General features: G+C 37.6%; 2 protein-coding genes and 1 long non-coding RNA gene across 7 annotated transcripts; 2 read left to right on the top strand and 1 right to left on the bottom strand.

Annotated features, from left to right (window-relative positions):
- The first annotated feature begins 614 nt into the window (after window positions 1-614).
- On the top strand, window positions 615-6,075 carry LOC143881496 (universal stress protein PHOS34-like). Its single transcript, XM_077384586.1, has 4 exons — window positions 615-865; window positions 2,083-2,174; window positions 3,877-3,998; window positions 5,798-6,075. The coding sequence occupies exons 1-4, from the start codon at window positions 682-684 to the stop codon at window positions 5,883-5,885; spliced, it is 486 nt and encodes a 161-aa protein (XP_077240701.1). The 5' UTR covers window positions 615-681; the 3' UTR covers window positions 5,886-6,075.
- A 2,443-nt stretch (window positions 6,076-8,518) lies between these two features.
- LOC143881495 (uncharacterized) lies at window positions 8,519-11,956 on the top strand. Of its 2 annotated transcripts, XR_013251955.1 has the most exons (4): window positions 8,519-8,606; window positions 8,735-8,799; window positions 11,341-11,379; window positions 11,528-11,956. It is a non-coding gene; the product is annotated as an uncharacterized LOC143881495 (long non-coding RNA). The 2 variants fall into 2 exon arrangements; XR_013251954.1 differs by having other exon boundaries at window positions 11,341-11,956.
- On the bottom strand, window positions 11,423-22,715 carry LOC143881493 (translationally-controlled tumor protein homolog). Of its 4 annotated transcripts, XM_077384584.1 has the most exons (6): window positions 22,597-22,715; window positions 15,509-15,635; window positions 15,247-15,404; window positions 14,520-14,670; window positions 13,877-13,928; window positions 11,423-13,324 (listed from the first exon to the last, which is right to left on the bottom strand). In XM_077384584.1, the coding sequence occupies exons 2-4, from the start codon at window positions 15,569-15,571 to the stop codon at window positions 14,553-14,555; spliced, it is 339 nt and encodes a 112-aa protein (XP_077240699.1). In that variant the 5' UTR covers window positions 15,572-15,635; window positions 22,597-22,715; the 3' UTR covers window positions 11,423-13,324; window positions 13,877-13,928; window positions 14,520-14,552. The 4 variants fall into 4 exon arrangements, with proteins under 4 accessions (XP_077240699.1, XP_077240698.1, XP_077240700.1 ...); XM_077384583.1 differs by having other exon boundaries at window positions 11,423-13,928; XM_077384585.1 differs by lacking the exons at window positions 11,423-13,324; window positions 13,877-13,928 and adding an exon at window positions 19,567-19,625 and having other exon boundaries at window positions 14,430-14,670; window positions 22,597-22,686.
- Window positions 22,716-23,225: the final 510 nt, after the last annotated feature.

Raw genomic sequence — 23,225 nt, 5'->3', positions numbered from 1 at the left:
CAATGATAAACTTGGAGTAGTATTGACGAATTTGACGTATTGTTGTATAATGTATTGGCATAAATGCATGAGGATTTGACGATTTGTAAAGGGCATTGATATTTTCCCGTGCTGCTATACTCTTTTTCAAATGGTATATTTGAAGTTGGAACATGACAGATAGCCTAAAAGTCTAAAACTACACAGGCAAGGAGCAAAAGCCTGATATTGCCAATTATTCGGTTATAACCGAATAACCGAACAACCAAAATTATTTCTCGGTTTCGGTTCGGTTCGGTTATAACTTAATTCGGTTGCGGTTTCGGTTATAAATTTTAGGTAACCGAAAAATTCGGTTCGGTTAAAAATGTTGAAATCGGTTCGGTTTTAACCGAATGCCCACCCCTATTCGAAACTGCGCGCTAATAACCCTCCTGTGGATTTTATGTTGTTTATGCATGTGGCGCGGAAGTAATGGACCCCACAAACAGTCTTACTTTTGCTTTCGACTCTGTGGAATATGATTGGGTATCATATCAAACGCAAGGGGTGCGAATAAAAAAAAAGAAGGGTGTGGATATCAAATTCCAGCTTGTACAGTATCTTCTGGACTCTTCTGGACTGTGTCCTACTCTTTTCTTTTTGTTCTTAAAACGGAGAAATCAGAGTGAGAGAGCGAGAGCTAAGGAGAGAGTTGTATCCATGGAGACGGAGCAAGAGAAATCGGTAATGATAGTGGGAATAGACGATAGTACGGAGAGCATCTACGCTTTGGAATGGACTCTGGACAAATTTTTCTTTCCTTATACTTCAAATCACCCTTTCAAACTCGTTATCGTTCACGCTAAGCCTTCTCCCTCCTCCATCATCGGACTCGGAGGGCCTGGTTCGATACTTAACTTTTTTATATTTATACACACCTCCATCTCTTTAACTTTTTTTCTTTTTCGTTTCTCTTTTTTAGGTTTTTGCTGATTTTCGTTTCAGGGTTTTATTTTATCTTCAGCTCGGAAGTTTTCTCTTTGAAAATATTTGGAGATCGAGGTGTTTTTTGTTTGTTTCTTATGTTTTTCGATTTTTTTCTTTTTTCCAGATTTAATTTGAGATTTTTGTTTCTTCATGTTGGGGTAAAATTCGGAATTCAATCGGTGCCGGTGCCGGTTATGTGGCACCTGGAGAACTTTTACCAAAATTTGACCGAAATTTCGGTTTCGGTAAGGGCTGAAATTTCGCCTGAAACCGAAATTTAGAACCTTGGTGGCAACTTCAATCTGGCGGCTTTCACTCTTGACATTTTCCCATGTAGTACTCTCCACAGATCACCCCTTCCATGAATCGAACATGGGATGTGGTGGTTACTATGATATAAAATGTTAGGTACCTAACCAATATGCCAGAAGCTCCATAGCTGCAACGTTTTAGGCTAGGCCTTTTCAACCTATCCCATACTAAGCTAGGCTCGGCCCAGTCACATACCTTAGTGGGCCCCCCACTAAGTACTGTAACTATCCTACATGCCTCTGGCCTGTTTTTCTAGGTTGCCCTTTCCACAGGTCACCTCTTCTGCAGCAACCCACTCTATGGCAACTTCACTCTGGCATTTTACCAGGTAGTCCTCTCCATAGGTCACACCCCTTATGTGACTCGAACACAGGACGTGGTGGCTGCGCTGATACCAAATGTTAGGTACTTAACCAATATGCCAGAAGCTCAATAGCTGATGGAACGTGTTAGGCTGTGCCCTTTAAACTTGTCCCATAACAGGCTAGGTCCCACCCACTCTCATACCAAGGCGGGCCCCCACTGAGGACCTTAACATGTTCTTCTGTGTTCGCAGGTCGCAGGTCCACTTTCCATAAACATAGTTCTCTTTCCGACGTCCAGTCCAGATTTTAGCAGCAACACTTCCAAAAATAATACTGTTCTTGCCATTGTTTTCACTTTTTTTATCTTTTTAATCTTTATTAAAATCTTCTAGTGTTATTGTTATGTGGATGTCAATGTGATTTCAAGTTTTAACGATTTTCTTTGCTTTCTGAAATGGATTCAAAGTCAGTTTCTGTGTAAATTGTGCCGAGATTGGAGCTTATATATTTCATACAGGGGTTATTGATGTTTGCCCGTTGGTTGATCATTTGAAGAAGATTGCTGCTAGAGTTTCAGAGATAGCTAAAGAGATCTGCAACAGTAAATTGGTAATAAAATCTTTGCGTTTATCATCAATAATTGATTTTTTCCTAGTTTGATACGTGTAATGTAAATATGCAATTTATATTGTAATTTTGGAAATATTGCTATGTTCTGGTTGATTTTTCTTATTTCATCGTAAATTGGTTCAAATTCTTTTTTTCAAACATATTAATTTGTTGAAAGTTTTTGAAGAGATTTGTCGAGGTTTAACTTTCTTGATTACAGAGGGTAAAAAAGAGTACGATTTTTTTTAATGAATGTGGCTTTGTTAACTTTGAGTGTGGAGAGGAGAATAATGATGGTATTTGGATCAAAGCAAGATTCCTTCATGACCACAAAATGGTTCAGTAATATTTCAAAATCAAAATGAATGAAACTTTCGTACCATGCTTCAAAAACTCAGACTGGATCAGTGTAAATTGCCTTACACTTGACCAATCTCGATGTGTCTTCTGAACATACAGTGCAGTGACTTCTTTCCTATGATTAACAAGGACGCTCCACTTTGCAGAAGAATTTCCATGTAGACTCTTGTTAGCATATCAAGTGAAAACAACCCTTCATTTGTGTTTTTCATCGGATGACGATAATATATTTTATATTATCCAGATAAGCATTCATATATCTTATTCTCTTATGAACTAATATTTCTATAAAAATTTAGTTTTTAATAATATAATTCAATTTTATGTACTTATAAATGTGTCCAATATTCCAGGGTCCCATAGTTTGACACTCATGTTTGTGCCCAACACTGACACATGCATCTGTGTTTATGTTACATTGCTTATCTCCTTGCAAATCCACTGCAAAAAGTTTGAACAATATACCATAGTATTTTAACAATAGAGCTTTAATTTTTAGTGAAAATTGGCATAGTGCTGATTTTTTATGTAAGTCCCCCAAATTTTGAAACCTCCTTGCAAATGACCGCATTACCTCACTTGTAAAGAAATCCATTGTGGCATTATGGTTAATTTCAGGGTTTTTTTGTTAATTGTGAGCTAAGGTTGATCAATGAGAGATGCCTTTTATGGTACATTCATTGACCACAATTACAAACCATGGCCAACTTCTTATCCATGTCCAAATTTTTAAACACTGAAAATTTTGAAGTACCTTTAAACTTCTGTATCCATCTTCTTAAAGTGATGCTTATGTATTGCTGAAGAATACAATGGAGGCATGAAAGAATGTTTTGTGAAAATCGGGTATGGATGCTTGATGTGACGAACGGTTACCATTAATAAAAAAGAAATGAACTTGAATGTTATCCTGATCATATTTAAAGGTTGTCTGTCGAAATTTTCCTTTGGCATGGTCATCGACTTGTAGGCCATGTTTGTCAACCATGAAATTTTTTTGTTTCAGGGAGTATTAGTTTGCCAAGTGGTGAGAGCAGGGTGGAAAGAGTGTGAGAGGGAGGGAATTGAGAAGGCATGAGTGAAGAGAGGGGTGGGAAGGCTGAAAAACAGGGAAAAGAAAAACTCTATTCTGTCCCTCTCCCATGCTCCTTGCTCCTCTTTACTAGTAGATAAACTAATATTACATTGAAAAAACTTGCATGGCCGTAAATCCATGGCAGATGCAGTATTCTCGATGGAAAATACCAGGGAGGTTGCTCTAAGTTTCTCTTCATGGCTGCTATTCAAAAAAAAGAAAAAGTTTATCTCCATGGCTTTTCAAAACATTTTGATTGATGTGCAGGTGAATGATGTAATAATAGAAGTGGTGGAAGGGGATCCAAGGAATGTTCTTTGTGAGGCTGTAGAGAAACACCAGGCGACCATTTTGGTGGTAGGAAGCCATGGTTATGGAGCTATAAAAAGGTATCACATCTATAATCTATACTTTTTTTTGTATCGGTATATAATCTGTACTCTTATTTTGAAAATTAACAGTTGACATATTGTTGGAGAAAGTATGCATTTAGAGAATTCTTCCTATATCATGGACTATATTGTTAGGTCCTGTCAATGTCCAGATTAATAAAGCATGCAATTTATACGGGGAAATGATATCAGCACAACCATATTTTGATAATTGCACTAACCCTTCTCGTCTTTTATTATTTAAAGCGCTGTCAAGGGTTATTACTGTTCCAAACAAGTTCTTACAAACTAAATAGAAAGGAGAAGACATGCTGTGTTTGTGCAATTATCAAAAAATGGTTGTGTTGATATCATTTCCCTTTATATAATATCCATGGAATTATAGCTTTCAATAAAATATTTTTGACACAACAGTTTCCTGACATAAGTCACAAGGAAGTATCCCCAGGCTAATGAAATTATATCTGTTGACTGTTAGCTCCTGATTGTCTCAACCAAATTGCAAGATAGCCATTCACAGATCTTCCAATATAGATCAAAGCCTACTGAAAGAGAAACCAAGTTGTTCCATGCCATATTTTTTTGAAACGTCCTTACGTAGCAAACTGGAAATAAGGATTGTATTCTCGAAATTGTTCAAGAGACTCCCTTGTTACATCTTAAGGAACCATACCTTTCCATCAATCAAGGACCCAATATGGCATGTATCTGTGGCTTGAAAAATGGTGAGAACAAAATCACACAAGGTCCCAAAACTAGTGATCCTTGATTTGTGTAATTCTGGATCTGCATTTGTGCAGTAACCACTGAACCATTCTTCGTCATTAACCAAGTGATATCATCACTGTGATGGACTCCTTAAAACTCAATTGATTTTATTAAAAAGGAAATTTCCATTTACTTGTGAAGACCATGGTCGACTTATATGTATATTTTCAATTCAACCCTCAAAAGACTATCTCACCAACCTGTAGTTCACTTCTTAATAGGATTTCAAGTTGAAATCCGGCAAGCAATTGTGTCTGAAACTCACTGTTACAGTTCTAATGTAACTGGAAGAGATGAGGGGTGGTGGATCCCCTTTCGACTCCATTGTTTGGAAGGGAGAGAGGAGATGAAATGGCGTTCCACTGAACTGAACCTAAGATTTCAAACATATTGTATGATTAAGAATGGGTTGCATCCATCCAACAACATTTCTTCAAACCATCACCAACATACGTGGCAATATGCTCACACTTTTTACTGCATGACACACATTGCTTTCCCAGTGTCCATAGCCTAGGATATAGGACTGACAATACATGGGTGATTACCATTCTAATTCTTCATTTTAAGAAGAAAATTATTTATCATACCCAGCTAGAGGGTTTGCCTCCATGCACTCCAAGTAGAAGCTGCCTAGGAATGATTGAAGACCATTTGGATCAGGGGAGCTGCCCCTTCTAATCATTCAAGACCATTTTATTGAGCTCTTTGTTGGTTAATGGCGTTTTCGATGGGGTTCATGCTAACACTTTGGCTAATCAGTCATCATTTTTCACTTCCATTTATACCAGACTTTTTGACTGTCTGAATAAGATTAGTATCCAAGAGATGGAAAGTTTCATAACTTCTGGAAATAAAAAAATATTGAGGCTGCTATTATCACTTCTACACAATACTTCAACCTTGCCAATAGGAAGGAATCGAAAACAGATGATGAAAAAAAGGGAGAGAGAATAGTGTATACATCTTTTTGCCCATTTATCTTCTAATATAACTTAGTTCATTTATTTTCTCCGGACGTTTTACAGGGCTGTTTTGGGGAGCGTAAGTGATTACTGTGCTCACCATGCCCACTGCACTGTGATGATAGTGAAGAAACCGAAGACTAAGCATTGATCGATTCAATTCTTCACCCGTCAAATAAATCAAGGTATTGTAAGATATCATTCAGGCACATATCAGCCAGACTATTCATTAAATAGAATTATCATATGATAATTGCAGAAATGTGCCCATTAGGTATTGTATGATTGGTATAATGGTATTCATACTCATGATTTACTATAAATGTAAATGGATTGCATTAGCTATATAATTTATGGAGGGATTTGCTAGCGTCCATCGTAGAAGGCATTTCGCGGATGGCATGTTGAATGTGAGAGCAGCCATATAGGCTCACTTTTCAGCAGATTTTCACAAGGTGGCTGCTCTCACATGCAACAGGCATCTGCGAAATGACTTCTGCGATGGACGCTAGCGAATCCCATTTATGGAATATATGTTTTATTGTCTAGGTATGTTGTTGTGATTTGAGCATCGAAAGGACTCATTGTAATGAGTCTTGATGCTCACACGGCACCAACCAGTTGTGCATATAACAAGGTCAAGTTTGTGGTGAGGTTAGGTACGGAAAGACTACTTGGCAAAACAGGAAGACATATATAAGTCAGGAATCAAATGGTGATTTGTGAGAGGAGTGGTGATATTGCTTCTTCTTTTTTATCCCTCAAAACAGAAGTGTCACCCCCTCCAAAATCACCATTACAGGGCTCACATCTCCACTTTTCATCTTCTTCTCCTTACAATGTTGGGAGGCATTGTACACTATAGTTTAGACACTATCACTAGGGAATTTCGCGGAAAGGCATTATCACTATAGTTGGGAGCAATTTTGCAAAATGCCATTCCGTGAAAGTACGTAGCAATTACCTCTATCATTATTTAAAAACTTACTGTGATTATCGTAAACTTGTCCGAGTGAACTCGCTTTTTACCTTGGCTGAGTTCTTATTTAACTCTGGATTTTGCCTTACATGTTAATCAAAACTCCTTTGACTCACCCGTCAATGAAAAAATGACCACGACTCGCTTTTCCCACGGCTGAGTTTTCTTCAGCTCAAATTTTGAAATACTAGGAGTTCAGGGAACCAATTGCAAGAAGAATTAGATTTTTATTTTTTTTTCTTGATGAGTAAGCTGAGGTTTGGTGGGGACTCTACAGGTTTATTAAATAAAAAGAAAGATATTACATTCAAGTATGCTAAACACCAGCCCTATCACATAAGATTGGGAAGACAAAAGGACTCGGATGTACTCTTAAAGAGTGAACCAATAAACTATATGAGGCTTACCAATGACACAAACTCGGTTCTTATACGCGTCAAGATCATCTACCTAGTGTCAATTTTGCTCAAAAATCAGAATTCTTGCTAGCTTTTCTTCATGGGGCTGTTCACAATGGAGGTAGTGAGCTGGGGGTTTATTTTATTCTTTAATTTGACTTATTCTTGGATAACATATTACCATAAAAATTAGTGAAAAAGGGACAGACTAATTTCAAGATAAATTTATCCAAGCAAGATAGCCAATCCAGGAACAACTTTTGTAAGGATTTTTATTCCCGCAATGAACAACCCTAAGACCATGTTTGACAATTTTACCTTTTTTTCATGATATATTAGCTTCTGGAGCGGTGACAGAGGCGTAGGTGGGGAGAAGGAAAGAGTGGGCACGAATGAGGAATATGGTGAGAGGTGGCTAAAAAACAAGGAAGAATCAATTTGGGAGGAGTGTTTTTGTTTCCTTGTTTTTCAGGCTTTTCTTAGCCTCTCCTCACCCGTTCCCTCTCGTGTCTATCCCTCTTCCAACCTCCCTCACCATTTTGCATGGGACCTTTGAGCTGTTGGGTCATAACTGGCCACCCAGTGGGTCTAGATCTATCCTATTCGCAAAATTTAGGATTGCAAATAATCAATGGATTAATATTATCTTAAAGATGTTTTGTTGTGATCCTTGATCAAGGGCTACAATCGACTTTGAAGGCCGACAAGATTCATGGACCAGATCCCATAAAGCCTGGGGACTTTGATGGGACTTGGCCATTTGTCTCAATCATGGGATATCATTGAAAAATAGGAATCCGTGTAATCAAAAGATTTATTTCGCAATGAAATTTGAATTCCAATAACCTTAATATCTCAATGAAAACCATATGAATTTGCCTAAAACAAAAGGAATTATGGACTCAGCATATGAATTCGCCAATCCCAAGGATTTATTCAAGATAAAATTATGCAAGTAGGGAATACAATCTCAAGAACAGCATATCCAAGGATTACTATCTCCATGGCCCATGGGTAACTTCCTCAACGAGCTAATCCAAGGATGGTCGATACGTAACATTGATCAAGCAGGTAAACATAATGGCCAAAGAGTCTTACAGGGGATGATATCCACTATCCCAATATTTTATAATGGCACTCCACTTTTTACTTTGCACTTCTCTAAAAATAGCTTTCCTGAAGAGAAAAGTGTTCATGCGCTTAAGTGGTTTATAAAGCCTCCCATTGAACTCGCTATATGTTTCAAAGGGAGACACACTGTACGAACCAATGGGAGGCTTTATAAACCACTTAAGCGCAATTGAGCTCCCTGCGCTGCAGCGCAGGAACACTTTTCTATTCTGGAAATAATAATAGCCTCTGAACAAGCCATTTAGGAAAGGACGCCTTAGAAGGGTGTCATTATCAAAATAAGGGCGTCCGGACATCTTTTCAACTCTTCTTTTCTATATTTCTCTCAAACGCCATAATAAGAAGATATGGGAGGAAGAAATAAGTGGGTTATTTCTCTCTTTCTTTCTTTTCATGTTTTATTTTCTCTTCTTTTTTTCTATCTCTAGGTGTAGAAATGGATTGATGGTGAACTTTTAACATCTACTGAAATTTCTCTTTCTCTGTGTGCAGCCTACGACGGATGACCGATCAAATGGAGAAGAAAAAGAACAAAGCAGAAAAAAGGAGAACTGAAGGTTTTAGCTTGCTTCTTTTTTATTCTCGTCCTCTCTCTCTCTCTCTCTCTCTCCATTCTGTGGTTAGTCGACAATGAATTTTTTTGTTTTTCCATTTTTCCTTTTGAACTTATTCTTCCTTCTTCGTGTTGGGTTTGGGTTAGTGTGATTGTAGACAAAAGCCCCCTCTAGCAAATTCTGATTCCCCTTTTTTGTTTTCAATAGTTTATCTATCGAAGTCTGACCTACCAAGTGTTTGTACCTCAAACTGTAGGGAATGAGGATTGGTATAGCTTGGGTGGTGAATCAGGAAGAAGAAAAACAGGGAATATTTATCTTGAAACTACTTTGAATGTGTAAATGCTTTCTCTGTGGATTGAACCATGACATACAATAATAAAGATAGAACCTCTTGATAAGAGTAATAGTATCAATGTTAGGCAAGAATATATACTTGAAATGAATTTTCTAATTGTTCAAGAGTTAATGCTAGGTCTTATACAAGGGGCAGTTTTCTTCCTCGCTGTTTTTCCTGAGGTAAAAGACAGAAAAGTGAGGTGTTTATTCATCAAAAACAGCCTGCATAAATTTTCAGAGAAAGCAACATCTCCCTTCTTTCTCTCTCTTTTTTTCTGTCTTTTCTCCTTTCCTCACTTCTCAAATAAAAAGAATTTCACTTCCCTCCTTACCGAAGATAAAGCTATTTCTCCCCTTTTTTTGGTTGAGAGATGTTTGGGGATTTTTTGGTGGGATATGTTGGGGGAAATTTTGAGGTATCTTCCTGGGGATATGACAAGAGGCCCCGGGATGGCCCACCACAAATCCAGCGTCAGCCAAGGGGTATTCTGGTAATTACCTCAGTAGGTAAACTTAAACCTATAACAGGTCGACACCTGTCCTGGGGTAGGTAATCCAACCACCCCAGGTTTCCCTCTATAAAAGGCCTTTCAGGGCTCAAACCGAGGGTAATAACTTCTCAACCTATCACTCTTAAAAACTCGCTCTGCACTCCTTCTCATACTGACTTGAGTGTCGAAGGGCCTGTCCGGAGTAACGACTCCGGATTGGTCTTCTGACCTCGTCTGCTCTTGTGCAGGACTCAGCTCCTTCACTTCGGTTCCGCAGAACTCAGCTCCTTCACTTCGGCTACTCGGGTCCTCTAGCTCAGCTCCGACGTCACTGCCGATTCTGTTACCGAATTTTGGCCTAACAATTTGGATTGTGGGGGTTTTGACATTGAATTTTTTGGTGGTTTTTCCCGGGGATTTTCAATGGGTTTTGTGGGGGGAAATTCGGTCTTCATTTCTTTGGCATCATCGTGTTTTATCTTGAAGTACAGATTTTGGGTTATAGCTTTAGGATTTTGCGACCATTGTTTATGGCTTTCGTGGGTTTATGAGATTAGGATCGAAATCATGAATGATTAGGGTTTTCCTTCTGATTTGAATATCTTGATTTCTCTACCACTTTGTTAGGGTTTTTAGGTGTGAAGATTAGGATTTATTTCTATGTATTAGAGTAGGTTTGTATGGATTCTGTATCATGTTTGCACTTTCTCTCTTTTTGATTCATTACTCGAGCTGAATTTCGAATCTTTTCTATTCAAAAATCCTTACGTTACTGGAGTTTGATTTAGAGGGAAAAGAATGCGAGTGGTTTTTTCTACTTTCAACTTTACCTTCCCTGCTCCTTCAAACTCTATTTGTGAGATTAGATTGGAACTCAAAGATACAGTTTACTTGGGTTGCCTACTTCAAATCAACATAATTTGGCTTCCTTTTGCATTTACAATCACAGATTATGCTAGTTTTGGATTTCTTTTTTCTTTTCTACTATGTGGTTCACCTAGAATTAATAGCATTGCATTTTGCTCCTGTTTATTACATCAATACCTACATGCTGTCTCTTGAGGAATTATGCATGTTTGGTTTTTTTTTTTTTTTCATTTTTCTCTTTGAGATTTTATATGGTGTAAGCCCTAATAGTCCCTTATTTTTCAAAAAGTACTGTACGGGCCACATCATAGGATGATCCAAACCATCCATAAGATGGAACACGATGTAAATAGGTTGTTCCCCAAAAATCATTTTCTTAGGATGCTCCCAACCCTCCCATCTATAGAGGAACTATATATTATGGAACATCTATAGATCGGAGGGCTAGGAATATCCTATGGAAATGTTTTTTTGGGGAACAAAACCTATTCACATCGTGTTCCTTCTTGTGGACGGTTTGGATCATCCTATGATGTGGTCTGTACAGTGCTTTTTGAAAAGTACGGGACTATAAGGGCTTACACCATATAAAAACTCTTTTTCTTTTATTGGTATATGTTACATGTGTCTTTTGGTGAAAAATTCTGCACTGTTTTGCATTTGCTGAATGAGATTCAGAAACAATGCTAGTTATGGTGAAGTGTGGTTTATCAATTTTTCGATTATAATGGTTGATTACAATTGTAGACTAATATTACTTGTTGATTCTTTATGAGATATTGTAAGTTTTAGAAAAAAGTTTCAAATATCATCTCCCTTTTTACAATTGCATATTTATTCATTACAGGCTAGCTCTAAGGAATAGGTAATATAGGAAAAAAAACAGGTACATGTCTACTTTTCTTCATTTCTTCTCTTTGGTTTCTCTATTTTCGCATGCTTATTAATTGTAGAATAGGTTGAGACAACCAGTCTTATCTTTGGGTTCTTTATTTCTCTAACAATTTTGTTTTTTGCATGCTTATTAATTGTAGAATAAGAGAAGAAGGGGATCGAGGACAGTGAAGTCCCTGCTGGTCTGGAGAAAAGAAAAATTTGACAAACTGGGTTGCCCCATCCCTTCCCGGAGAGGTCCTCCTCTGAGGAGAATTCTCCGCACAGTCCAAACCACCTCTATTACTGAAGAAGCGATCTAAGGAGTCATCTTTAGTTGGGAAATATGTTATTTATTTTGTAAAATCTAATGATGTGGCAGTGTCTTAGTCGTCTAAGTAGGTTTGTTTATGTTAAGTCCAAAAGAGTCCTTGTGTGTGGAATTGTTCTTACGATGGCTATGGGGTAGTTAATGCCTAGCTTGTATGGAAGTGAAGTGTGTGGGAGTTGCACAAAAAAATGGGAAAATCAAAGTAAAAAGACATGATTTCCTTCGGGAAGCTATAGATTGCTCCTGGTTTTTTTTTTAACTCTGGACAGTCCCCTCTAGTGTAAACCGATGGCAGGATTATTGTCAACCTTTGAACCCATTTTGTCCAACAGTGGGGAACTCTGATTTACTCTGGCTTAAAACATGTAGTTTCCTACTTAAACAAACAGCTTTGTCTAGTGTTTACTCACTAAAGAGCATATCTCTGCACATCTTGTAATTGCACTGATTTCCTCGGTTATTTCCTGCATCAGAGGAAAGAGTTGCTCTCTCTACAGTGACGTTAGAACCGCCATCGATTCTGTATGAATCATCATCAATTCCTTCCAAGATCAAGTGATATGTTATATCCTGAAGGGTTTTCAGGCTCCCACTAGAACTAGCATCCAATTCAGTATAAGAGATTACAAGCCTATCCCATTTCAATTTTTTCGCAGTCCGGTGGTTGCGGGGTCTGGGGAGGGTTACCGGGTGGTTGCGGGGTCTGGGGAGGGTTACCGTGCTTTGCAGAGGCTGTTTCCGTGACTCGAACCTGTGACCACCAGGTGACAATGTAGCAACCTTACTGTTGCTAGCCCTCTCTAATAGTATATTTAGTATGAATTCTAATTTAGTTTTAACCAAACCACACTTCCGCAATAATTTATTTCTACTTATCTCATTTATTTTGGCTACACATTTATTTTTTAGCTACTCATGTAAATTAGAGTTTTCCTCAGGTTCAAGGAAACTTTTTGGAACAGTTTGGAAAGGAAAAATATTTCTAAAAGTTGCTACCTTTTTAACATGCTAAAAAACATCATTTGAACCAACCCTACACAATTTTTACATAGGGGGACACTCAGTTTATGATGATACCCCTCTTGATTAACCATAATCATATTGTTTTACTCTAAATTTTGAAAAGAACAAAATTTCCTTCTTAGTTGTTATTTTGGCAGGCTACACTCATTTATTTTTTGGCTACTCATGTATTCGATTCAAGGAAATTTTTTGGAACTTGGAAAGGAAAAATATTTCTAAAAGTTCCTACCTTTCTAACATGCTAAAAAAGAGATCATTTGAACCAACCTTACACAATTTTTTTACGTAGTGACCTCCAATTTATGATAATATCCCTCTTGATGAACCATCATCATAATTGTTTTTCTCCAAGATTTGCCACAACTCGAGACACATTAAAATCAACACTGATGTGGGCTGGAATTGGTGTGGTGATCCAGGATTTCAAAGGTCAGGTCCTCGCTCTTTTTATCTGTGGATGTAAGCAGAACGGAGATTCACATCCTAGAAATGACAGCATAGTTCATGGCCTCAAGCTTGCATTGTTTATCATGTCTTGGTGGGATTTCAAAGGTCAGGTCCTCGCTCTCTTTATGTGGATGTAAGCTGAGCGGAGATTCATATCCTATCATAGAAATGAGAGCGATAGTTCATAACCTCAAGCTTGCATTGTCGAAAAAGTTATAATGTCTGGGTAGAATCTGATTCCCTACTTGTGGTTAACATCAATGAATTTGCCCATTCTCAGTTTGGAAGGTGTCCCATGTTTGGAGAATCTAAAACTGATTGTAGCTGTAAAGGAGAGAATGTTCCCCTGACTTGCATACCCAAGAACTCTCTAGGATCTTCCGTAGTGATGCTCTTGGGGTATCCTATACCCGCTTGTAATTTTCATTTGCCTTGTCTGCCTAACCCCAACTTAACTAACAAAAATAAATTAAGAGGACAATCCCATACATATTAAGTTTCTCTTGGATTTGACAATTCTCAAGACGGAGTCGGAGTTGTTGACAATTCTTAAAAAATCCTATAGAAATGATTTTTGGGACGCAATTGCCCATCAAATGAATGGTTTCAAAGAAACTATGGTGTGACATTAAAAACTCCATATAAAAACTCCACGCGTAACATTCTTTAAATAAAGGGTAATTTTATCCTAATTCAATTTAAAAATCACCTTAGTATCAACTTTAACTCTGTTGCAGGAAATTGCCAAATCCCACTGCTCTCTGCAAATTAGCAAAAAATTGCCAGGAAAACGTTAACGGGGGAGGGGGGGAAATATCATTCGCCTTCGCAAAATTGCAAACTAGGATACTCTATTTGCAAAAGAAATTATACCGTGTCTGGCACATACACTAGCTAGGGCTGCTGTTAGATTAAATATCAAAGGTGGATGCCCTGCAAGTGTATAAAATCTCCTGTTTGCAAATATAGTGTAGTGGGATACTCTTTTTTCCATAAACCACTTATGAAATTGATGGCTCCAAATGAGAACTCTAAAAACCAAGGGGGGTGTGGAAAGATCATAATGCCACCTGTAACATTCTTTAAATAAAGGGTAATTTTATCCTTTTTCAAATTTAAAAACACTTTCGGTTTGAATTCAGTCAAGAGAGTATCAACTTTACCGGGTTTGCAACCCATTACTCTTTTTGCAAAATAGCAAACTAGGTTACTCTAATTTGCAAATATAAGCATATAGTGTGATACTCTTTAGGAAAGCCATGGAAAAGCATAAAGAGAAACCTCCCTTTTTTATAAGCTCTCGTAATGAGTGAAAAAGAAATCATAAATTAAATAAAACTACACTACAACACCTCTGTATCGAAGTTGTTGTGAAACCTTTTCTTCTAGCACTTGACCTCCTTCAGCCCATGGGCAAAGTACAAAAATGTCGGATCTGTTGCGCCTTCTTTGTAGTACGCAAACACCAGGCTAGCATCATCGTGCATGCTCTCTCCCACAAAACTGCAGAGAACACCATACCAGTCTAAGATAAATATGACCCAAAACCCCGCAACACAGACACATGACTAGGGAAAAATATATACAACCTTTTCTTAAATAATAATAAGGGATTTGCTAGGCAATTTCACAGAAAGCCATTTTGCAGCTGATTTTTGCATGAGAGAACAGCCACCTCGGATGAAATAAATGAATAAGACAAATTTTGTTGAAATGTGAGCCTGTGTGGATGTTCTCTGGTGCAAAAGTCAGCTGCAAAATTGCCTAGCAAATCCCTTATAATAATAATAGTAATTAACAAATATAAAGATGTGGTCGATCCCATATACACTGAAAATCTAGTAACATTTGGAATTTTCACATTATTCTACTGTTTGATCATGATCACGAAGCGGTAATGAAAACACATTACTATTCACTGTCATATTGAGATACACCTAAGCATATAGTCACCGGAGTTTCATTTGTGTTATGAATTATAACAGAGTTTTTATTTTATTTTCAACAAAGTTTACATGGGTTTAGGGTTTCATCAAAATAAAAGAGAGAATAATAACCTAGAAAGTAGAAGTAACGTACAATTGGAGGTCGCTGAGCTTGGAAAGCAGAAATTTTGTTGCTCCCTCAATGTTATTCTTGAATTCTTCTTGTTTCTCACCCTCCAACTTGGGTGTCAGTAACTTGATATATCGCTTCATGTAGGTCACAAACTGTTTCTTGTCAAATGAAGGTTGTTCCTGCAACAGGACCAATTCGCATATCAGACTATTTGTGAGGTTGAATTGAAAAATACTTGAGATTTAACCAACAGAAATTATTTTAAGACAAGCAAGCACAAAACCTGAAGACGGGAATGTGTCGACAATATCCACGACTTTGACGGCTTGATCATCGACCCCCTCATCTTCCTCACCTTCTTGAGAAGGGTTTGCACCAATGTCTACATCTATGGCTCCTTGAACAACCCACTGTAAAACATTTGAGATATTAATATTTTCCCAATGCGGGAGATTCTGAGCTTCAAAAGGAAAATAAAATAAAACCTAAAAACATACGGTAATAATTTTCCATTTAAAAAAAACATACTGTAATGAGTGATCTTCTAGATTCTTATTTAAATTTTGGTTTGTTTTATGTTAATATGCTTGGTCATTGAGAATTTGAGATGCATGCTGCTATCTCACAGAAACAGCTCTCACATTGACAGCACACTGTGTCTTTTGCTTAACAAGCCAAAGTTACAATCATTCAGCTCTCATATCAAGGCTTTTTTTTTTCTTTTTTTCTTTTTTGTTGTGTGTGGGGGAAGGGGATGGATTTTGAGAACCAATTGTGAGTTCAAAACTGATTATTGAACTCAAAATTAAAGCCCTGTTTGTTTTAGATTTTCGCCCCGTTCGTTTCATATTCTGACAACCGATGGTGAGGGGCCCCAACCCAATTATTGGACCAAAATTTCGATTTGGTCCAATAATTGGGTTGGGGCCTCACCATCGGTTGTCAGAATATGACACAAACAGGGCTTTGAGTCCAAAACCGATTATTGGACTAAAAATTGCATTTATTTTTCCGTCCAATAATCAGTTTTGGAGTCCAAATAAATTCTCAAAATCCAAAACGAACTGAGCCTGAACTTAATTTTGACTCCAATAATCAATTTTGGAGTCACAATGGGTTCTCAAAACCCAAAAAAAAAAAAAAAAAGGGGGCCCAGAGACATATTCGTCTGTGCATTGTTTTTTTTTTTTTAAAAAGGTAACAAACAAAAGTGACAGGAACATTCGTCTGTGCATGTTGGCGAATCAACCTTGTGCTGTACCCAACATAAAGAATTTTACGTGCAGCTAATTATTGAATTTTATATTTTTAACACGGGCACGCGCGCGCACAGTGTATGTGTGACAAAGGCCCAAGTCGGTTTTTGTCACATTTGAACTCTAAATACCAGTGTTAAGACCTTCCCCTCAACTTCCCACAACACCCCATTGTGGATTTCCTTGTATGGAAACGAGTCTGAGAGAAGCTCATCTCCTGATAATCATGGACAACAATAATATCACATGATAGCAGGTCACACACCAGAGAATAATCTCACCATACGCATCAAAAGAACGGTTAGTAGTAGATCAAGCATTCAACTTATCTTAATGATAATATAACACAACATACATCATCGAATTATCAGCTATCGTAGAGGCATGCAACATGAATCCAGATGAGCAATGTTTGAATGGGAAATGAGAATCTGTGCGTGCAAACATCCTAGATCCATCATACATAGCAAACAATCAAACTAGTACTTACAAAGGGGAATTTTGGTCCAAGATTGCATACACAGATGCATAGCAAATAATAAAAAAACTAATACATACCAAAGAATCAATTCCTCCCAAATTGGTCTATCCATGTTCTGAAGTACCGAGAATTTGATCCATCTTTTCATTATGCATGAGTTTATTAAGAGCAACATTCAATAGTGTGAATTGCTCTCATCTCTTTCAACACATGATCATGCTTTTCTCCTTGTTAAATTACTCTCTAATCTCCTCAAGATTCTTTTTTTCTTGAATCTCTTCAATAAAATCGTGACTGAAGGGCTTTCTAGGAGTCATCATAGCTCTAAAACGAAATAATACAATAATTCGGAGAGGAGGGAACAATTTGTGCAATATTGGGAACAACAACACCAACCCCCCCCCCCCTGATGGATCAAGTTTGGGGAATCCCGGGCCGGCAGGAATAGGAGAAGTTTTAAGAGGGGCTAATAAAGATGTCACTTGGGCTTTTTCTAGCTCGATTGGTGTAACTGATGCTAATGAAGCGGACGTCAGAGCTGCCTGTCAAGGCATCAAACACTTAAGCATGGAGCTTTTGGATAAAACAATAGTGGAAGGCGATTCTTCAAAAGGGGTTGGTATTCAAGCATGTCAGGAGATCGGTGGACAGTGACGCTGATTGCGTTGGGAGGAAGAGATTGGAGATGTTTGATTTCCTCCCCCCTTGAGTGTTGTACTATTTTTTCTATTTCCTTTGTTTGCGGATCATTATGCATGTTGGTTGTACGACCCTCTTGGTCTTCTTCCACTTTAGTAATGAAAGCAGTTACTATTCAAAAAAAATCTATGATTGATGCTCTGATATCAAATAATGTAGAATAAATCTACTATTAATGCTCGCATACCAAATAATGTAGAACAAATATACAATTACGATCTGATAATTATCCTATGATAGCAGATGATGTAGCATATAACAGAAATATGACCCAAGAGTTGATGGGTAGCTCTTGAGTTCAAATATGCACAATATAATTCAAATATGGAATCAACTGAGAAGAAAATTATGACTGAAAATTTATAATATCTGACCTTTTATTTGATAATAAACCAGAACAATGAACCTGGCGGAGAAAATAAATTAAATGTAGGTTGATTACATGTTAGAATAAATGTAGGTTGAGATTTTAAATTTCGACCGAAATCCAAAATTTCGGGTTTCGGTCAATCCCAAAACCCAAATTGGGTAAACTCGAAACGTTACAAAATTTCGACCGAAATTTCGGTCCGAAATTTAAGGAAAATCTCCAAAAAAACTGGATTTTATTTTATTTAATATTTTCCCGAAATTTTGTACGAGATAAAATATTATTTTATTGATTTCGTTAGATTTTGTCCTAAATTTCAGGAAAGAAACGCATTCCGAAACCGAAATTTGAAACCATGAGGTTGATTAACACCTTTGAAAACACTGCAAAAATCTGCAGCAAAAGATCTTCGAAAGTTGCAGTTTCTTTCTTTGAGAAAACCCCATGAACAAAATTTGTAGACACATCTACATGGAAAATACCCCAACTTCTTTCTCTTATTCAAACATGTCAAAAATTACTTGAAATTGCAATCTCAATGATATACGTATTTCCCCAGAGTGTCATCTAATTAGAGTTCTAATCAAATTGCACTTCTGATAAAAAAATATAAAAGAGAAATAAAATACTTACTGAACTAAAAGCTATTAAAAAATTGTCCCAACAGTTGAACCTTTCAACTGTTGACTTTACACCAAATATGATTTTCAAGTTGTACAACATCAGACCATTCAACAAAAAAAAAAAAAAAAACAATCAGGCATGCCCATAGATTCTACGATTAATAAAGACATACTCTCATCCCAGCCGCTCGCCGTCCCATCCATTGAAATTACTATGATCACATCAAGCCCCTAATCTAGAGCATTAGTGGAATCCTCTAAATCATAATCATAATAAAAAGAAGGCTCAACACAGCCAAAAATGTCAATAATTCAAAGTCAAAACCCTCACAAAGATTTGACATCAAAATTGATCAAAGTGCTTACAAAATCAGAGGATACCCCTATTCGACCATGAACCCTAGATAGGTGACATCCGATTGAGTTCAGGAAGCGGCTAGCCACCTGTGCATAGCACTCATTGTGACATGCTCGGGCTGGAATTTGAGCTCGAAGAGGCTGGAAGCCATGCTCCAGATGGTTTGTAAATATCCAAAGAAGGGTAGATCGAACTCGACACTATCACCCCCATGGAGGGGCTCTAATGAGAAGACATTCTATATGAAGCTCGGCAGATTTAGAGATTGCTTGAACTAAAAGTTAGAAAAAATGAGCATGCATGCAGAATTTATAGCCCAAAATGTTGATTTTTGTGAATTCCTATGCTGAGATGGTAAATGAGACAACATGTTCAGCATCATCCATGCAAAAAAAAAAAAAGAGGAACATGACTACGTGAAGCCACTGCCTCTGAAAGGTACACACATCGTTTAGTGCCAACATCCAAAGCTCTAAGTGTGGAGCAATTAGTGTGCTCGGGGGAGTTTTCTTCGGCCAAACATACAATTTCAAATGTTGTTTTTCAAAAATCACCTCATAAATCTCAAAACATGGTAGCGCCTGCCGTGATAACCAAAGAACGCCATGCTGTGCTGCAATTATTAAAAAACTTTGTTACTAAGACTTGTGTTGCACGGCAACTGGCTTACCAAAGAACGCAATGCTGTGCTGTGGTAAGCATGCCCTCGACTTATGCAATGAATAAAAAACTTTGTTACTAAGACTTGTGTTGCACGGCAACTGGAGAGGCCATTCCGTTGTAATTGCCTTAATTACAACAGTGTGAGCAGCAACTGTCGTTGCGACACTTATTTTTCAAAAAAAAATCTTAAATGTGTATACTATTTGGTGACCGAGACTCGTCCGAGAGTAACCCAAGAGAGCATAATGGCTAATCTCCTTAACCGGATGCACACCTCAGAAATGCGCCAAAGTGTACTTTTTTTTAATACATGTTACATCTTTTTATACTTAAACATTTTGTAACTGCGAAAACTAGATGTCGCCATCTAGCTTTGCCATACGGTTGCTATGCTACCTTGCAATAGCCTCACAACTTCTGGGAAAGAGGGCAACTCATAGATGCCACCCCCCACACAAAACAATGCGTTCATGGCCTATATTGTTTTCAGAATAAAGAATTCACGAAAATAAACAGTGAATCCACACCCCCACATTTCAAATTGCGTACTTGAGAGTTGAGAGGGCATGGACACTTCAGTAAGCACGTCATCAGACGCTAGGAGCCATGTCAACACCCGAATCGAGGTCTCAACAGGCCCACGCGCACAAGTCCAAACACAACAGCATAATTAAGGAGAAAACATCGAAATTTCAAATAATCCAATTGGTTTATGGCACTCCGATATCATCCGAGCAGAAGCATAATTAAGGAGACAACATCAAAATTTTAAATAATCCAATTGGTTTATGGCACTCTGATATCATCCGAGCAACTAGGAGTTGTCACTTGTGTGCTTGCCCTCCCACGAGCAGAAGACACAAGTGAGCAACACAGGCTCTTCCAAACTTTTGCCCCTATAATTCAATGGCTCTTGAGTTTGCATTACCCTCACCTGTCAGGGCAGATAATAGCATCTCCCTTGCAATTAGTCTGAACATTGTTGTGGGTCTCATTTTTTTTCATGTATATGTTTCAACGTCACCTATTCACTAATAATTACGAAAGGCAGATGCTAATCAGACCCACTCACCCACCAGAACACATGCACTGATGCACATGCTTGAAGCATACCAAATTTAAAAGGAAAAGATAGAAAAATATGTAAACACAACAAATTCAGAAGCTGTAATAGTTCGATGTAAATAATCCAAATATCTGCGAGAACACATACACCACTATCATGTCCTATATAAACAAATTCCAAACAAATAAAAAAATTAACACCACTGCCTTAAAAGAGAAAAAATAAATAAGCAGATGTACTATTGGAACGAAATAAATTAGCTCAGTACACTGTATTCATGCAGGCATCATCGAAACAATGGCAGAAGCTATGCGAGAAGCTGTAAAGACTAAGGCCATGTTTGTTTAAGAATATGAAAACCGATTGTGTGTGCTATGCCGATTATTGGACTCAAATTTAAATAATTTTGAGTCCAATAATCGGTTTGGCACTTACAATTGGTTGTTGTAATCAAGGTTTAAAATTTCGGTTTCTGTACTGGTTTCGGACCCTGAAATTTCGGTCGAAATCTGGTACAAAAATCAAAACCAATATTAAATTTCGGTGAAATATTAAATTAATTTAAAAAAAAAAAACATATTTTTTGGGTCAAATTCGGAAAAACCGAAATTTCGGCCGAAATAAATGACCGTTTCGGTTTTTAGTGGTTTCTGTGTCAGTCTCCACCGGTCGAAATTTAAAACCATGGTTGTAATTAAATGAACAGGGCCTAAGGTTTTCACTTGTCCTATAAATACTCCATAAAACAAATATGGAAACAAAATCGCACAAAACACAGAAAAAAAGACTTCTAAATGAATAAACAATCTGATGCACGAATTGAAGATTAATTATATTTTATTGTAGAAAATGCCATGCACAGACAAAATCCTAACTACGGTGGTGAAAGCCTGATTGCACGTTCATCAATCATTAAATAAAGAGGGATGATAATTTGCACCCTGTGTAGAATAATTAGCACCCCTTATAACGTGAATTGTGTCAAGACTTTTAACACTTTTTGACGTCAACTGACATTAAAAGGGGTGCGAATTATCCTACAGGGGTGCGAATTTATCATCACCCTAAATCAATAACATAATTCACTTTAGTTCGGCTACTTGTCTAATAAAAAAACGTTTTAAGCAGAAAAAACATGAGAGGGTATATAAAGGGAAAAATTGAGAGAAGAAAAAAATTAACTAAAACAAGGAAATTTTAAAAACAAAAACGCAAAAAACGTGCTGAATAGTCATCCTATCTATTCAGATTTCAGATAGCTAAAACGAGGAAATTTTAAAAACACACAAAAAAAAGGGCTGAAAAGTCATCGAAAGCTATCTATTCAGATCAGATAGCTGATACTTGAAAACAAGAAGAAAATAAAAGAATCCAGATCAAGAACCCTAGAAGCATACAGAAGGAAAATCTAAAAATTCTCGAGAGATCCAGTCGGAAGATAAATCATAAAATCAAAATCAGAAACCCTGCAAGCAGATGTAAACGAATAGAGACGAATCGTGGAACCCTAGAATCTATCAAAGGGGGGGGGGGGGGGGGGGGGGGGGGGGGAGGGGGCAGAAATCTAATTCAATAAAAAAGCACGTATCTGGAATCCTAAAAACACTAGAAACAAAGGGGGAAAAGGACAAAAAATCTAATTCAACCCAAAATCACGTACATGGAAGCCTAAAAATCGTAGAAACAAAGGAGAAGTGGGACAAAAATCTAATTCATTCCAAAAGCACGTACATGGAAGCCTAAAAATCCTAGAAACAAAGAAAAAAAGGGGACAGAAAGCTAATTCAATCCAATAGCACGTACCTGGAAACCTAAAAAATTCATAGGAACAGGGAAAATAGTGTCGAATGAATACCTGCGATAAGATCTTGATACACGAGCATCTTTCCGGACTCGAAACCCTACAAACACGGAGACAGAAGCGAACTGAGAGAGAGAGAGAGAGAGAGGATGAGACACTAGCTATTTATAGCTGAGGGTTTGTTGTTTTGTAAAAGGCCCCCGAGGGGGGGGGGGGGGGGGGCGGGGCGAATGCGTACTGCCGGGGGGGGGGGTGAAAATATCACCATCCTTTGTAAAATTCTAGTCGGAAACAAATACTTGCGTCGTACTCTTTTTTCTTTTCTTTTTTTGATGGGTTCTGTGTCGTACTCGTACGCGGTGAATGTGGATTCTGTGTCAAGCTTTCTCAGCCGTCCGATCTGTTTTTAGTATATCGTAGCCTCGTAGGCTACTGCTATGTTTTAATAATTGCATTAACTTACCTTGTCTTTTGTCATATAGCTTATGCTTAACCAGCTGTTGAAGGTTATTACAATTCCCAAAAGGCTCAAAGGCAAATCGGAAAAAAAAAAAAAAAAAAAGAGTTTTTCAATTATAAGAACGTGGCCTATTTATACAGGAGACCTTATAGCCTCCACCTTTGTTTGAAGTAGGGCTGCAGCTTGGGTTCGGTTCGACCCCATTTTGGCTCGAGTTGGGTTG

The sequence above is a fragment of the Tasmannia lanceolata genome, unplaced genomic scaffold (genome assembly GCF_043159265.1).
Source record: "Tasmannia lanceolata isolate RefF3 unplaced genomic scaffold, GAP_Taslan_0.1 ptg000007l, whole genome shotgun sequence".
NCBI classification, from domain to species: Eukaryota; Viridiplantae; Streptophyta; class Magnoliopsida; order Canellales; family Winteraceae; genus Tasmannia; species Tasmannia lanceolata.
The sequence above is the reverse complement of the archived record's forward strand: the minus strand, read 5'-3'. Positions and strand labels throughout refer to the sequence as shown.

What these genes read in the sequence shown, in the direction of transcription:
- LOC143881493 (XM_077384583.1), bottom strand. Translation starts at nt 15,571, where the DNA reads ATGAGGGGGTCGATGATCAAGCCGTCAAAGTCGTGGATATTGTCGACA. An exon ending in CGACACATTCCCGTCTTCAG is followed by an intron (nt 15,405 to 15,508) that starts GTTTTGTGCTTG and finishes GTCCTGTTGCAG; the next exon opens with GAACAACCTTCATTTGACAA. An exon ending in AAGCTCAGCGACCTCCAATT is followed by an intron (nt 14,671 to 15,246) that starts GTACGTTACTTC and finishes TGTTCTCTGCAG; the next exon opens with TTTTGTGGGAGAGAGCATGC.
- LOC143881496 (XM_077384586.1), top strand. Translation starts at nt 682, where the DNA reads ATGGAGACGGAGCAAGAGAAATCGGTAATGATAGTGGGAATAGACGAT. An exon ending in CATCGGACTCGGAGGGCCTG is followed by an intron (nt 866 to 2,082) that starts GTTCGATACTTA and finishes TATTTCATACAG; the next exon opens with GGGTTATTGATGTTTGCCCG. An exon ending in AGATCTGCAACAGTAAATTG is followed by an intron (nt 2,175 to 3,876) that starts GTAATAAAATCT and finishes ATTGATGTGCAG; the next exon opens with GTGAATGATGTAATAATAGA.